Here is a 16,779-nt window from a genome sequence, read left to right as displayed (position 1 = left end):
TCGGTTGTTCTACTTGGAGAGTTTGCTGGCTGGTGGGAAGGTTTCCCTGACCCTGAGCTCAGATGTGTCCCTCTGCATCCCCCTGCTCAGGATGCCCCAGAGCTGTATGATGATTAAGGCCTCCCTGCTGAGTCTCCTCCACTCCTTCCACTGAGCCTTTAACCACCCTGGCTTCCCTTTGCCTTTCCAATGCACAGAACTGAACCTGGGCCTTTTGGATGCAACCCCAGGCACTTGTCACAGTGCTGGGTGGCCAGCTCCCACCCTTGTCTTGCAACGAGCTCCCAGCCCACGAAGAAGCCCAACATCTTTTTGTAGATGTGCCACTCATTCACAAGGCAACATCATCTGGTACACAGATGATGGGTGGGACCAACTGCTTCCTGCCTTTGGCCCTATCTGGTACTCAAACTGAGGAGGCTGGGCTGAACCGTTTGATCTCTGCAGTCCCTGCCCATGCTGCATGGTTCAGGATCCCTTGTTTGACTGTGTCCAGCACTGGGCTCAGTGTTGGCCCAGCCCCAGTCTTTTGGACCTCCTAGTACAGAAGCAGAATAAATGCATTTCCCAGGGACAGATAAGAGTATGTCCAAGTGAGGGCAAGAGGATTCTCAGGGAGCGCAAGAGTTCCTCAGGGAAGGCAAGCTTTAGGCAGGAGGAGTCTTGAGTCAAGCCTTTAAGGCTAGGTTGTCAGCCTGAGTTGGCGGAGGAGCCCATTCTCCCCGCTTACCAATCGACTGATGACAATGACCTTCTTGAGATGGAGGCTCGGGTTCTGGGGTTCCTTGGTCTCCAAAGCCTTAATCAGATTTCTCACATGATTGATCGCCTGCAGGGAAAAGAAAGAAAAGCCAATGCATGAGAGACAGGCTTGTCCCCGACCTTGCCTGGGACCCCTGGCTTTTGCTTTTTAGACAGAAGGCTTCCTTCTCAATTGTTTTCTGCCTACCAGGTACAGAAACCCAGCGATCAAAGCCATGCAGTAACTGTTTAGTTGTGTTTAGGTCGGTGGTACTTCATCAGTCAATAAGCATCTATCAAGCACCTGCTGTGTACCAGGCAATACAAGAGTTCCCTGTCCAGTGGGGGCACCTTGGTACAATTCGTCCTTTGTGAGGCTGCGTGGCTTAGTGGGTAAGATCCTCAGACACATGCAGGCTGCCTGACCCTGGGCCAGTCATGAAGCCACTCCATCCTCTGGGCCATTCTCAAAGACACGACAAGCAAGTGCCCATTGGGGGAAGATAAAACAGCTGGCTGTGCCTGACCTCCCCTAGGGAGGAGGTGTGGAGCTGCCCAGCAGAAGAAGCTGCCAGATGGAGGAAGGAATGAGAAAACACTTTGTTGTTCAGTCCTGTCCATCTCTTCATGAACCCATTTGGGGTTTTCTTGGCAAAGAAGCTGCAATGGTTTGCCATTTCCTTTTCCAGCTTACTTTACAGATGAAGAAACTGAGACAAACAGGGTATTAAGTGACTTGCCCAGGGTCACACAGCTAGTGAGTGTCTGAGGGTGGATTTGAACTCAGGTCTTCCTGACTCCAGGTCCAGTATTCTATCTACTGTGCCATGTCTGCCCCCAAACACTCATTAGGTGTTTAGGCACTGTGTGCAGCATGGGGCGGGGTGCACAGTGTGTGTATGCAGGCAAGCCTAGATATCCCTTCTGTTTAGAGGAGATAACAGACCTAGGAGGTTTCAGCAGCAAGTCTGATGGGAAGATCCTGGGGTCAAGCATCTTCTTTAAAATCTAACCAAACTATCCTCTTTTCTGACAGTGAACCCTTTGAACCTGCTAGGGACGTGCATGGTGAGACTTTCCCTTCATGAGACATCAGCTGGGGGTGCTGAAGGCTTTTTATAGGCATGTTTCCAGTTGCCTCATGCTTGAAGTGGGAGACATTGTGGAAGGAAAGTTGCACAGAGAGCTACATCTCAGAGGCCAGGCTTCTTTGGCTGCCCAGGCTGAACCAAACTGGACCCTAGACCCTGAGATAAAGGGGGCCAGAGAGGTCTCATCTTGCCCAACTTCTATATTTTGCCAATAAGGAAGCCTTTTGTAGAGCTAGAGCTTGAGACCTAGGAGGTCAAGAGGAAAATAGGATTCAGAGGCAGATCAGCTGTGAAATGGCCTAGCAAGTGACATGCCCCCAAGGCACAGGGACTTGAAAAGAAGGTTCACCCAACCTTAGGAGTTGGAAGGAACTTCAGGCAGCATCTAGTCCAACCAGAGGGGCCCAAGAGTCCTACTGCCATGAGAAGGGACCATTCAGACTCCGGGGAAGAGGAGCTCACGCCCTCTCAAAGCAGGTCATCTTTCCCTTAGCCCAGAACTTGGTACAGTAGTCAGTCCTTGGCCAAAGAGCCACATGATGCTCTGCTCCCCCTCCTGTTGGTAGAAGCTGACTGAGGACAACTTTGTGTCTTTATCTGCACTGTGGGTTTGCCATGGCTGAAAAATTTTGTCCTGTGGTGGCCAGTCTCTTGGCTGACCCCTAATGAAGACATCATTGTGGCTTCTTGGCTTGAAGCTGCCATTTTGTTGGGTTCTGCCAGTGCTGGTGTCCCACTGCCATGACCTTTGAGAGTCCAGGGCAAGAGTACTGCCATGCTACCCTGAGTCATTGCCAAGGACTGGTCTGGAGAAGACAGTTGGAAATAGTGATATGGTCCAGTGGATAGAGATTGGGGTCAGGAAGACCTGAGTTCAAATTCAGCCGCACACACTTAACCAGCTGGGTGATTTTGGGCAAGTGGCTTTACCTTTGTTGGTCTCAGTCTCCTCAACTGCAAAATGGGGGTAATAGGAATTGGAGGATAACATCTCTTCATCATTAGGAGGCTGTGGGGCCGATGTGGGGTCTTTTTTGTGTGTCTGCATTTGAGATTTCTTGCCATTGCCTTTTGGAGAGCTCCCAGCCTAGGATCCACACTGCGAAACCTTGTCATTGACCGACCAGTCATTGATCATTCCTTTAACAGGATTGGGGGGCACAGAATGCCAGCCACTAAGGAGCCGCTTTGGAGGCCAGCTAATCCCTCCTCCCCATTTTACAAATGACACTGAGGCCTTGAAGGGAAACGGGACCTGCAGCATTGTTGGCATCAGCCCCATTTAAATAGCACCAAGCATAGGGAAAGGCAAACAAGACAGGAGGGGTGGGGAGAGACTAGTCCAAGGTAACCCAAAATGGCTGGAGGCTAAGAACCAGGGAGCTCAGGCCAGGAGCCTGTGTTAGGAAAGAAAAATTGCTCATTATGTAAGTTATTAGTAAATAATGCATGGGGCATTTCTTAATCCTTACTTCATCGGTATCTCCTTCCCTCGCAAACTCGTGCACGGCCAGAACCTGACGGGCATCGATATTGTTTTCATCTTTTTCTAAGATTCTGAAACAGGAATAGGAATTCCTCCAAGTTAAGTGTGGCCCAACCAGCTAGGCTGCAGGTCGACCTTCCCTTGGGCACTCAGCTTGCTGCTCTGAGATACGTAAACAATCACGTGAGGCAGGACAGTGTTAGTAGAATGTTTTGTGTTGGTTCATTCTGGCTGGACAGGAGATTGTACATTAGGTTTTTGTGTTGGACCCCTCTCACAGTCTGATAAAGCCCTGGGACCCCACTCAGAACCACATTTATTTCCTATATTAAGTAAAGGAAACTCAAAGTTTCAGGCAGGGGTTGGGGGCTATTTTCCCTCCATCCAAGTTCACAGACCCCTGGAATCTCTTCATAGGCCCCATGGAAAGAGCAGAAACCTGGGATCCAATCTTGACAGCTGCATGACCCTGGGAAAGTCACTTAACTTCTCTTCCATAAGTTGGCTATAACCCCTGGAGTACTGACCTCACAGGGATGTCCTGAGACTCCAATTAGAGAAGTCATAATATCTTACTTAATTAGAAATATTGACCATTGTTCTCCTGCTGTTAACAGCTCGTGTTGAGCTAGGGATTTAAGGGTTTTTTGACAATTATGATCTTATTCAGTCCTCACAACAGCAATGCAAGGTAGGTGCTAACAATAACAGCTTTTTACATTTTACAGATGAGGAAACTGAGGCAGACAGAGGTTCAATGACTTGCCCAGGGTCATACAGCTAGTAAGTGTCTGAGGCTGCATTTGAACTCAGGTCTTCCTGACTCCAGGGCCAATGCCCTTCTTAAGTCCTATTTGCAATAAAGAAATAGCATGATAGAGTAAACAAGGAGCTGGCCTTTGGGCCAGGAAGACCCGGGTTCAGTCCTTGCCTGTGACCTGTCATGGCTATGTAACTCTGGGCTGGTCACTGAGCCTCTCAATGCTCTTACCTCTCTGTGGCAGAGTGGGGGTCAGCCTGCCTTGCACAGCAAGATCTCTGAGTCCTTCACCAGGAGCTCTTTACGCTGGTGAAATAAATCACATTGCTGGCCAAAAAGCGTTTTGGTCAATAAGCTTTCTATTTTCTGCTTTAATCGGAGCATATTGAATTCTGGTTAATAGTATTTCTTGCATCTTGCCCCCAAAGGCTGATTCCTAGGATTAGGGTGTGCTAACACAGCTTTGGGCATCCTCCTCTCAGCTTGCTGGAGTGGGCTGGAAGGCACAATGGGGTCTCTGAGTGCCTTGGGCTTCTCCAAAGCACCACAGGCCTGCCCAAGTCTGGAACCGACTCTTTTCTGGTTTCCCTGGTGCTCACTGGATGGACCTCTGGCCCAAGGCTCTCCTGTAGCATGGAGGCCCTTGGAGTTACAAGAGGATCCAAGGGTGAAAGGAAGGAGGAGGCAGTGATTCCCCAAACTGTCACAAACTTACTGCCTTGGCAGAGATGAATGAATGAGAAGGAAGGGAGAGAGAGGTTCTCCATGAGACTTGAATGTGAGAGGAGGATTGGAGGGCTGGTTTTTAAAAAGGCATTTCCAAAGTATTTCCAACCCACAATCCTGGTTCCCCCTTCTCTTGGAGGAGTCAGGCCAAGGGCAGGCCCAAAGGGCTGCAGAGAGATTCAGGGAAGGGATTTCCCTGCTCCTGCTGCCCCCACACCAGAGGTGTGATGCTTGGAAAGGAAGTGGCGGGTCCGGAGGAATCCACAGCCACCTTGTGGCTGCCGAGCTTTGGCTGTGCCTCTGTAACAGATAAACATGTAAGTTCATGAAGCACAGGACCCACTTTCCTTTTTGCTTTTTTGCCAAAGTGCCTGCTGCATATTTAGTGCTTCTTGTGGCTGGCAGGAGTGAGACGACAGAGAGGACCCCAGTGAATGGGGTGGCTTTTCTAGGGGCACCCTGGGAGAAGGGGCACACAGGATGAGGCAGCAGGAAAAAACCTCTCTCTGTGTCATTGAGTGAAATCCTTAAGTCTACTGGAGGAAAGATTAAACCTTAAAAAAATACAGTATCCCTAACTGTGGCTACCTGTGACCTCTCCCCTTACCGGTGCCCCGTTTCAACGGTCTGCTCCCAGTCCTGCTGGGCCAAGAAGAGTCTCATCTTCAGGATAAATGCTGGGATGAAATTAAAAAACGTAACTGTGATTTGATTAACAACTTCCAGGGCGCCTGAGTAATTCTGTTGCATCATGAAATAGTTTGCCTGTTGAGAAAAGTTCAGAGACACCACTTAGCTCAGGGCTAAGTTTTTGGGCTGAGCTAAGATGAAATCTGCGCACAGGGGACAGTAGTCTGATCTGTTTGCTCCGTTAAGGAGGATCCTGATGCTTTGCCTAGAACAGCCCAACTGAAGGCTGCCCCTGGGGTCCCTTCTAGCCCTTGGGCCTCGATGACAGTGCCCTTGGAGATCTTTGTCATCAGATGAGGGCCTGGGGAGGCTCCAGGGAAGGGCTGCCAGGAAACTACAAGTTTGAGGACACACACACTTTCCTTCCGAGAGGATTGACCTTGGGCCTTTCCAGGTTTGGCCTTTACAGGAAGGGAGGAGGGCAAGGAAGGCCTGAGAGGCCCAGTATCTCCTCTAGGGAAGATAGCCCAGTTTGGGATAGGGAGGAGGGCATTCAGATGTGCCGGGGACTAGAAGGTGAGGGTCCTTAGGGACCGTCTGGTCCAGGGGCCTCACTTTGCGCAGGAAGGGACAGAGGCCTGCCAAGGGTGAAGGGACAAGGTTGGGACCCGAGCCAAGGCATTGTAACCTTATCCCTACCTTCCCCATCAGACCCAACACGTCCTTGGTGTCTCGAATCCCTTGATCGAAGTACTTAATCGACTTCTTTACGGTGTGCTGTTTGTCTGACGTAAAGTCTACCCAGCCTCGGAGTACGTAGCCCTGGAAGAGGGAAATGGGGGGCTGTCACAGAACTCATCCCCAGCTTCCAGGCTGGCCCAAAGTAGGGGTGGAGTCTGCAGCTGCGTAGATGGTGTGATGGCGGCACCCGGAAGGGTCTCCTGTTCACTGGGTGCCAGCACCTCAAATTCCCCACTTAGAGCTTCCCTGGGGGATGTCAAGAATTGTCAGGCTTGTCTTTTAAACTTGGAGCCCTCCCCATGCTCCATGAGCCGAGGCTCCACCGCAGAGGTCCAGGATCTGCTGCGTTTGGCTCCCTGGTGTGCAACCCCACTGTCCTTGGCTTTGGAAGATGCTGTCCTTGGTGCTTGCCTTGGCTTGTACGTGTCCCCGCTCCCAGCCCACCCCCTTGGTCTGAAAAAAGGAGTCCATGGGAGCGCTTGGGCCTCACCTCTCTGGATCCACTGGACACTTTGAGCATTCTGTCAACGTACTCCTTGGCTTTTTCGTTTTTACCCATCAGCCAAAGGAACATCCCGGCATAATACAAGGCATTCACGCCAGCAGATTTCCTGGTTTCCTTGAGGCAGTTTTCAAGTTCTGAAATAGCCTCTCGATCTGCATCCCAGAGAGAAAGCCAGATTGAGGAAGGGCAGGACCCAAGTGAGATCCTACTTTAGCAGTAGCCTAAGGAAATCTTTTATTTATTAAAAAAAAAAAACCAACAACACCAAAAACTAGATGGTGGAGCAGTTGGGTGGCACAGATAGTTAGGCCCTGGACTCGGGAGGATCTGAGTTCAAATGAAGCTTCAGACACTAAGTAACTAGCTATGTGACCCTAAAAAACTAGATGGTAATTTCATCTGTCTAGGGAGCTCTAGGTGAGGAGCTTCCTTTCCCAGTGCAGGTGAACACCTTCCTTATGCTCAGTCTCGAAAACTGTCTGGGGCCCTAAGAGAGGACCACCTGTCCAGGCAAGGCTGGCTTGTGGCTGAGCAGGGCCTGACCTCTGGTCAGCTTCCCTGTGGTGGAGGCTGGCTGTCCTCTGCCCTGCTGCCTCTCCAAGGCTGTTTTCTGAACCTTATCAGTCTTCAGAGGACAAATCTGGAGGATATGACAGCTCTCCACACCCAGGGGCTTAAGGGAACACTGGCTTGGCTTTCCAGCCTTGGCTAGCCTTCTGCTCCTGCTGCATTCCACAAGCAGCTGCCTCCCATCTCATAAGAGCAAGGGGGCAGGAAGGGGCAGGGGCTGGCACTGTGATTTCATTGGCATGGGATCTCCCAGATGAGGAAACCCTCGACCAATGCATGTGAGGACCTTCTCTGCCCCTTATAGAAAGCTGTGCAAAGCACACTGGACCACGCTGCCTCCCAAGACATTGTAAGCTCCCAGAAAGCAGAGTCTGTAGATCTTTGAACGCCTCCCCATCCCAAAGTTTAGCACCACAGACATCAGTGAATGGTCAATAAATACTCGTTGAGGTGGATTCTTTATGTCCACATTTCATCCTCCCTGCAGACTGTAAAGTCCCTGAAGACAGATGCTGAGGTTTATTCATCTCTGTCCTCACCCGGCCCCTCAAACTCGCAGGTCCATGTATGGGGTATGTCTCCTTGGCTTCTGAGGGTCCTCATTCCCCCTGTCCCCCTCTCTGCCTTCCACAGCGGCAGATCTTCACAAAAGTTTTGTCTGGCTGGTTAAACCTTTGCTGCTTTTACCAAGTATCTGTTTTGTTTTGTTTTTCAAAGATGGTTTAGTGCTAGAAGGGACCATTGCAATCACCTGTCCCAGGTCTGCTAGGTGGTCAGCTAATGGAGTCAAATTTGGCCTCAGACAGTGACTAGCTGTGTGATCTTGGGTAAGTCACTTCACCTCTGTCTGCCTGTATTTCAGATGAGGATAATAACCGCACCTACCTTGTAGGTCACTGAAAGGATAAAATAACATTTGTAGAGTCTGTAGCACAGTGTTTGGCACCTAGCACTTTCCTTCCCTCTCCTCCTTTATTGTAGGGACAAAGAAACTGAATCTCAGGAAAGTAAAGTGGCTTGCTGAGGGTCACACGGGAAGCAGAGCAGAATTTGAACCCAGATGTTATGCCACCTAAATGTTTGGCTTCGAGGAAAACTATGGATAGGCCTAAATGGAATGGAGAATTCACTGATGGCTCCATAAATACTTATAAATAAAAATATTTCTAACTCACTCTGTGATAAACCTCTTGGTGGTCCAAGGTTAGCCCACAGTGGAGAGCCCCAGTGCATTCTCCATTTGGGCAAACCCCTATCCCCAGCTGGCTGTAGAGCAAGGGGAGGAGGCAGTTAGTAGAAAGAAGGTGAGGAACCTTCTGAGGCCCTCTGAGCACCATGTGTCCAAGAGAGAGACTCACAAACCAGAATACACACACACACACACACACACACACACACACACGCACACACACATAGGAAAATACAGTACCAGAGGAAGCACAGAGTTCAAGGAAGAAGACAAGCTCTCCCCCTCCCCAGCCTCCCTAATGGTGGGAGTCCCCTCTGTCTGAAGGTTTGTCAGATGGACCAGCCAATCATTACAGGAAGGTTTAGTGGGAGGCTGGGCCTCTCATAAGGAAAGGAAGGAGCCCCTGCGTACTAGGAGGTTCTGAGAAGGGGGCAGGGCTTCAGGGAGGCGATGATCTATAGGACAGTCTGGCCTCTTCTGAAATAGACATCCCCTATGCCTGCAGCTTTAACTGGATCAGCCAATCAATCAATGAGCATTTATTAAGCACCTACTAGGTGCTAGGTAGAGGCTGCTAAGTGGCTCACTGGAAAGAGTGCCAGGCCTGGAGTCAGGAAGACCTGAGTTCAAATTCAGCTTCAGGCACTTACTAGCTGTGGGACCCTGAGCAAGTCCCTTCAATTTCCTCATCTGTAAAATGAGCTGGAGAAGGAAATGGCCAAGCCCACATGAAGGGTGGGCACGACCAAATGATAACAATAAGGCTAAAGACAAGGGAGTTTGGGAGGGAGGGCACATGAAGCTGGGGGCATGGGGATGGGGAAAGGCTCAGTGCAGGAAGTGACTCCTGAGCTGCTAGGGAGAGACTCCATGGGACAAGAAATGAAAAGGGTAAGCAGAGGCAGAGAGGAAAGCAAGCGTTTGCTTTCTGCCAATGGTGGGTGACATGCTTAAGGAACCCCAGAGATTCAAAGAAAAAGGTAGCTGAGACGAGGGACCACTATGGCGAACCCACACACATAATCCACATTTCTGCATATGACCAGCAAAACTTGGCAGGAACACATAGAAAGAGAAATTCCATTTAAAGTCTCTACAGACTGTATAAAATACTTGGGAGTTTACTAGTCTGGAACTGTAGACCTCCCTCCCCAAACAATTTTGAACTCTCAAGATCTGAGAAAGGCCTAAAACCTGAACTGACCAATCAGGAGAGGCATTGTGGCCACTCTGAGCTTAATCTACCATAATGCTTTGCAATACTCTGGCAGAATAGTAATGCCCCCATCTCTGAGTGAATTCAAAATGCCCCTTTCTGTGTCAACACTAGGAGGTCAGACGAAGCTGACCAGAGCATTCTTCTGTTAATGACTACCAAGGACAAGGTGCCTTGACCAGACACTACCTTGAATAATGGGACTTTTCTTATTATAATATTTTATGGACGTATACTATGTTATATCATGTTAATGGTAAAGGAAACACAGACATTCTGGGTTGTAATTTCAATTGATACTTTGTCAACTCTCTTATCTTATTGTATTTATAACCTATTCAATTAAGAAAATTCCTTTCTCATACTATGGTTAAACATATATGGAGATCATAAATTTCAGTGACATAGACATCCTGAGCTGGGATTATTCAAATATGTATTTAAGGCTTCTCATTAATCAGACAGTTAGAATTAAAATTCTGGCTCCATGTATACATGTAACTGCTAGCTTTAAGGGAATAAACTCTCTCTTTCTCTCTCTTTATATATATATGTATATGTATATGTATATGTATATGTATATGTATATGTGTGTATGTATACATATCACCTAGCTTATTTGCCTCTTTAGCCAAACTTTCAGGTCAACAAAATACATAAGAACTACATGAGCATAATTACAAAACACTCTTCACACAAATTAAACACAGAGCAGATCTAAATGGAGAAATATTGATTGTGCATGGTTAGGCTGAGTCCACATAATACAAATGACAACACTACCCAAATTAATTTACTTCTTCAGTGATATACCAATCAAACTACCAAAGGACATCTTTATAGAGCTAAAAAAATAATAACAAAATTCACCTGGAGAAACAAAAGGTCAAGAATATTAAGAGAATCAATGAAAAAAATGAGAAGGAATGGGACATGGCAGTACCTTTTCTCAGACTATATATACCACAAAGCTATAGTTGTCAAAACAAACTGGTGCTGGGTAGGGAGAGAGGCTGATCAGTGGAATAGTTTAGGTACTCAAAACACAGACACCAATGAACACAGTGATCTAGTGTTTGATAAACTCGAAGATCCCAGCTACTTGGGGAAAAGCTCACTATTCAACAAACACTGGAAAATGATCTGGGAGAAACTTGATACAGACAAACACCTCCCACTATCTGCCAAGAGAAGCTCCACATAGGTCTGTGATGGAGACACAAAGGTTGATATCATGAACAAGCAGTGCAGGAGAAGGCACCTGTCATATCCATGGACAGGGGACGACCGAAAAGGAGAGAGAGAGGGTTCACAGGAAGGAACAGGGACAACTTCAGTTACATAAAATTAAAAGCGTTTGTACAAACAAACCAATGCAGCTAAAATTAGAAGAGCAGCAGGAATTGGGAAAAAATCTTTGCAGCACATTTCTCTGATAAAGGTCTCATTTCTAAGATATATAGGAGACTGAGTCAAATTTATAAGAATAGGAGTGATTTTCCAGTTGATAAATGGCCAAAGGATATCGATAGTTTTCAGAGGAAGCAATCCAAGTTATCAACAGCTATATGAAAAAATGCTGTAGATCACTAATTAAGTCAAACTTTGAGGGACCACCTTGTGCCCATCTTATTGGCCAAGTGAACAAAGAAAGGAAATGACAAATGCTGGAGGGTTTGTGGGAAAATGGGTACTTTAATGCACTTTGGTGGAGCTGAGAACTTTTAACCTCTCTCAAAAGCAGTTTGGAACAAGGACCCCATCCAGAAATATTGCTACTAAGTCTATGCCCCCAAAGAAAATCAAGGCAGAGGAAAAGGACACAAGAATATATAGAGCAGCTCTTTTTGTAGTGGCAAAGAATTGGAAACTGAGGGGATGCCTATTAATGGGGGAATGGCTGAACAAGCTGTGGTCCATGACTGCAATGGAATACTACTGTGCTGTGAGAAATGATGAGCAGAAGGATTTCAGATAAACCTGGGAAGACATGAATGAGCTGATGCAAAGTGAAGGGAGTAGGGCCAGGAGAGTAACACCAATACTTTATTATAACAAACAACAACATTATAAAGATCATCGACTCTGAAAGCCTTAGTAACTCGGATGGACACAATGACCAACCATGATTCCAAAGGATTTATAATGAAACATGCTGCTCACCACCGGACAGAGAGCTGATGCAATCAAGAGAGCGAGACCAAGATCTTTATTTCTTTTCTCTCTTTTTTCTTTCTTTCTTTCCTCCCTCCCTCCCTCCCTTCCTTCCTTCCTTCCTTCCTTCCTTCCTTCCTTCCTTCCTTCCTTCCTTCCTTCCTCCTTCCTTCCTCTTTCCTTCCTTCCTTCCTTTCTTCCTTCCTTCCTTTCTTCCTTCCTTCCTCTTTCCTTCCTTCCTTCCTTCCTTCCTTCCTTCCTTCCTTCCTTCCTTCCTTCCTTCCTTCCTCCCTTCCTTCCTTCCTTCCTTCCTTCCTTCCTTCCTTCCTTCCTTCCTTCCTCCCTCCCTCCTTTTTGGACATGGCTAATGTGGGACTGTTTTGCATTTTGCATATATATATTTTCAATGAGCTTTATTTCTTTCATCTTCTCAAACGGAGGGGTGAAGAGAAGAAAGGAATGGGAAATAAGGGAAAAGTAAAAATAAAACTGAATTTAAAATATTTTTTAAAAGGATATAAGGCCCCTGAGGCAAGGGCTATCTCTCTCTTTCTCTGTGCACCCCAGCACCGGGCACAGCAGCTGGCACACAGTAGGCACTTAATATGCACTTGCTGATCTGCTGGAGAGGCCAGGTCACAAGCTGGATTGCTGATGAGCCCAGTTTCCAAGAGGATCAGGAAAAGAGGTTGTAGGAGGCCACATGGTTAAGGACAATGACTGAGCTGGTAGGAGCAGCATCAGGGAGGAGCCTGACCACTCAGATAGGCAGATATGGGACAGATGCCAAAGACAACAGGCAGGTTTGTGGAGGGCTGGGTCTGAACCCAGAAGAACGACAGCATAAAGCCCCGGATGCCAGAAGAGGCCATGGCCCAATGCCTCCAGCCTCAGTTTCCTCTTCTGTAAAATGGGGTCAGTAACACTTGTAGTCCCTCACTCCCAGGGCAGCTGCAGGGCAGCACGTGGAAGTTTCAGAGGAAGAGGAAGCCAAGAACCCTGATTGGAACCAGCTTGGGTCCATCCCTCTTGACCCCTCTCTAGAACCTCAGGTTTTGACCCTGGGGTGAGGGATGGGGAGGGGGATGGGGGCACAGGCCCCACTCACCAATGGTCTCACAGCGCTTGTGGGCATAAATGAGGGCCATCATGGAGCACAGGGACACGTCCGGGTGGCTCTTCAGGGTCTCTAGCTCACCAATGGCATCCTGTATGTGTTCTGCAGAGATATTTCCAATGGTTTACTCACTGACATTTTAAACCAAAATGCATCCCAGACACAGTAAACTCCTGGTACACAGTAGGAGCTCAATAAATGCCCGCTCACTGACTTACCAAACATTCTTTCGTATTTAATAAACTCGGTCTGGCCGCCCTGACTGGAACCCTTTCCAGTCTATATTCCACACCCTGCCTAAGTCATCTTCTTCTTCTTATTCAAACAAGTTTTGTTAATTCCTTTTATTTTCACACCGATCATTTCTGGATAGATCTGCCCTCCCCCCAAATGATCCTTCCTTTATGGCATTAGAAAAGACCATGAAGCAGAGTGTTGCCAAGACTGTGGCAGTGTATGTGACATTCAGCCCCCGCAGGCTCCCACCTCTCCAACTGAGAGGAGGGTTGGCGATTTCATTCTTGGGTCTCTGAACCTTTCATCGGTTTTTCGGTTGCTCAGACACTTCTTGGTCATCATTTCATTACATTCTTGTGGTCACTGCGTCTGCTCTAATCCCCCTGTATCGGTTCATCCAAATCCCCCCACTTTCTCTCAGCTCCTCATGGCTGTCTTTGCTTCCTACACAATATTTCTTTGGATTTTTGTACCACAGTTTTTTTTCAGTGATTCACTGATAGATGGGAACCCACTTTATTTCCAGTTATTTGTGAACACGAAAGTGCTCCTGTGAATACTTTGGTTTGTATTGGACTTATGTTCAATCTCTCTGGAGTATCTGTGCTGAGGGGTCAAAGACCATAAGTAGCTCCATCACTTTTCTCACTTAATTCCAAGTGGATCAAATTGCTATTCCACCAACAGGGTATGAGTGCATCTGTCTTTCTGCAGCCCTTATTGTCTCATCTCTCCCATTTTGGGGTCATTTTTGATCATTTTCAGATCTGAGGTGACACATATTTTCATCGTGCATTTCTTTAATTGTTAGTGATCCAGGGCATGCTTTCCTATAGCTGCTGGCAGAAAAATGACAGAAAGCAAGGACCAGTCTGGTTTGCCAGTTCTAAGTTTGTATGTAAGTTACTCGACATTCTAGAACGGAGCTGGGAAAAGGCCCAAATCTGCTCCTGGAGAGGTCTGAAAAGTGAAAAGTGTGTGCTTTGGGCTCAGTGTCCACGAGCGACTCTAAACCTTCCACAGAGAGGCTCACCAACTGTGTGTCAGGCCATGTGCTCTAAATACCGCTATGTCACAGGCAATCACATTTTCTGGTATTTCTTTTTAAAACGCATTTCTAGCTTTGCTCCCTCTGCTCTGGGCGGCTGCCTGGCACGCTCTGCTCAGCCCTTTGCCAGCACTTCTCCTCCTCCTCCCTCAACAGGAGGGAGCCAAACTCCAGGCTGCAATGATTCTATGTTAGGTGTGCTTTTTGTCACAATTCAAAGCATGTGTGCACGTGTGTGTAATGCATGCTAATTCACACATACAAAATAACCACCCATGCAGACAGACTTCCTTCCCTACTCAGTGTACAATGCCTACATAAACATGCATGTACGTACACATTTACACATCTTATCTTGCACATATCTCACTCGTACAGGCTTGTCTGCATGCCGTCTTCCCTGTTAAGACTGGGATCTCCATGGGATGGGGATTGTTTTGGCTCTCTTGGTGTTCCCAGCACACAGTACACTGCCTGGCACGTAGGAGGCACTTACTTAATGTTTGCTGACCTGACTTGACTTGATGCTTCTGCTGGTGCTTTGGTCCTAAGGTTTGTATGTTGTGGGTGATGCTTAGCCTTTTACTACATGCCCAGTCCCCAGAGAGCCAGGCCTGGGCCTGGAGCTCATTCATTACCTTCTCGTAGGAGTCCATATGCCTTGAAGAACTGCAGGACAGAGTCATTGCTGAATTTCTCCAGGCCTTCTGTGGCTGCATTCTGCACATGCCGGAAGTATTTTTCTTGACAATAATAGATGATCCCGGCCTAATGGAGAGAAAAAAAATCTGAATTCTTACTGCAGCTGGAGGAGAGAACCTAAATAAGTAATGGCATGGGCACAGTTTTGTACATTGAACTCTTGACAAATTACTTCATGGGGAATATTTCTCATTGTCGGGTCAACCACGCTATTTGTTAGTGACTCAGTACTTTAATGGAATATGCCCCAAAGAGGTCCAGGAAGGCGAAAGAGGATCCATTTGTAAAAATATATTTGTATCAGCTCTTTTTGGTATAGCAAAGACTTGGAAATGTATGGGATGCCCATCGACTGGGGAATGGCTGGACAGGTTTTGGCAGATGAATGTAATGGAAAAGCATTGTGCTGCAAGAAATGAACAAATGGCTTCAGATAACCTGTGCGGACTTGTATGAGCTGATGCAGAGTGAAGCTGGCAGAACACTAATAGCCACAACGTAAAGACAAACCACTTTCAAAGACTCACAAACTTTGATCAAAGCAATGACCAACAACAGTTCCAGAGGACCTGTGAGAACTGAGACATGTTTTTTGGGCATGGTTCAGGTGGAACTTTTCTTGACTATGCAGATTTTTTACAAGGGTTTTTTTTTTCTCCCTTCAGTCAAGAGAAAAAATGGAATTTTATTAATTGAAAAAAATTAAATAAAATTTAAAAATACTTTAGCGGATTAATGACCTCCTTGATGAGCATATCCCCTCCCTCCATTAGGCAGATTACAACCCATTCCTGCTTTCTTCTAGAGAGATTCTTGTTAAACAACAAATGATCAGCTTTGGCACTCAAGCACCTCTTCAGGACCCTTTGTGGCCTCTCCCCTCTGACTGGAGGGCAAGCAAAAAACTCCCAAAAGTCCCTTTAATAGAAGCCAGCTCTTCAATTCCCACCAGCTGCTCTGCTTGGTCACAAACATAATGTCTCCCCTCCCCACCTCCCTTGACTTCCTTTTTTGTCCCGTCTTCCCCCTTTAGGCTGTAAGCTCTTTGAGGACAGGGACTGCCTTTTTTTTCTCCTCATTTGTGTGCCTGGTGCTCAGCACTGTACTTGGTACATTTGTTGTTCAGTCACGTTGGTTGGGTCTGACTCTTTGTGACCCCATGTAAGGTTTTCTCAGCAAAGATACTAGAGCTGTTTGCCATTTCCTTCTCCAGCTCATTTTCCAGATGAGGAAACAGGCAGAGTTAAGTGACTTGCCTAGGGTCACAAGAAGTCACATTTGAACTCAAGTCCTCCTGATCCCAGGCCCAGTGTTCTATCCACTGTACCACCCAGCTGCCCATACGCCTGGCATTATAGTAGGCTTAAATTTGATAACGTTTATTGACTAATCACCATGAGGGCCGAGTCGTTGCTGCTCATCTTGGGGCTCCGGAGGCTGCGGCGGCAGAGGAGCCCGGGGGGCCACGGGAGGCCGGGGGTCGGGCCCCCAACGGGTCGAGGCCGAAGGGCCCAGGATGGGAGGCTCCGACTTGGGCCAGGCCAAGGAGGGCTGGGAGCGGGAGTCGAGGGTCCGACTCAACAATGGGGAGGGGCTGGCCAGGGCAGGGTCCGGAATCCGGCCGGCAGGGAGAGGGCAGGGGTCAAGGGCAGGGTCAGGGAGGGGCCGGGGCTGGGGCCAAGGGCACGGACCGGGCCTAGGAGAGGCCAAGGGCGGGCCCAAGGGCCGAGCCCGGACCGGGATCCTGGCTCCCCCGCGCCGGGAAGCTCCGCGCCTCGCGACTGCCTGAGCCAGCCGGGGCGTCCTTAGCAACTCCAGCGTCGCCTTGGCAACGGGCCACGTTCCTGGGCGGGGCCGCGGGCCCCA

At 48.0% G+C, this 16,779-nt stretch overlaps 1 protein-coding gene across 9 annotated transcripts in view; it reads right to left on the bottom strand.

Annotated features, from left to right (window-relative positions):
* TTC21A (tetratricopeptide repeat domain 21A) overlaps positions 1–16,724 on the bottom strand; it is a 44,794-nt gene extending 28,070 nt beyond the window's left edge. For all 9 annotated transcript variants that reach the window (XR_011964823.1, XM_072598951.1, XM_072598952.1 and 6 more), the window contains exons 1-8: positions 16,308–16,724; positions 14,850–14,979; positions 12,918–13,028; positions 6,666–6,832; positions 6,134–6,256; positions 5,412–5,569; positions 3,305–3,389; positions 731–829 (exon numbers count right to left, since the gene is read on the bottom strand). Coding sequence is in view for 8 of the 9 variants with exons in the window: in XM_072598951.1 (XP_072455052.1) it covers positions 731–829; positions 3,305–3,389; positions 5,412–5,569; positions 6,134–6,256; positions 6,666–6,832; positions 12,918–13,028; positions 14,850–14,979; positions 16,308–16,334 (900 nt within the window). In the remaining variant the exon portion in view is untranslated. The remainder of the gene's footprint in view (positions 1–730; positions 830–3,304; positions 3,390–5,411; positions 5,570–6,133; positions 6,257–6,665; positions 6,833–12,917; positions 13,029–14,849; positions 14,980–16,307) is intronic.
* Positions 16,725–16,779: the final 55 nt, after the last annotated feature.

The sequence above is a fragment of the Notamacropus eugenii genome, chromosome 3, assembly GCF_028372415.1.
Source record: "Notamacropus eugenii isolate mMacEug1 chromosome 3, mMacEug1.pri_v2, whole genome shotgun sequence".
Classification (NCBI taxonomy): Eukaryota; Metazoa; Chordata; class Mammalia; order Diprotodontia; family Macropodidae; genus Notamacropus; species Notamacropus eugenii.
Note: the sequence above shows the minus strand (reverse complement) of the source record. Positions and strands in the feature narration are given on the sequence as shown.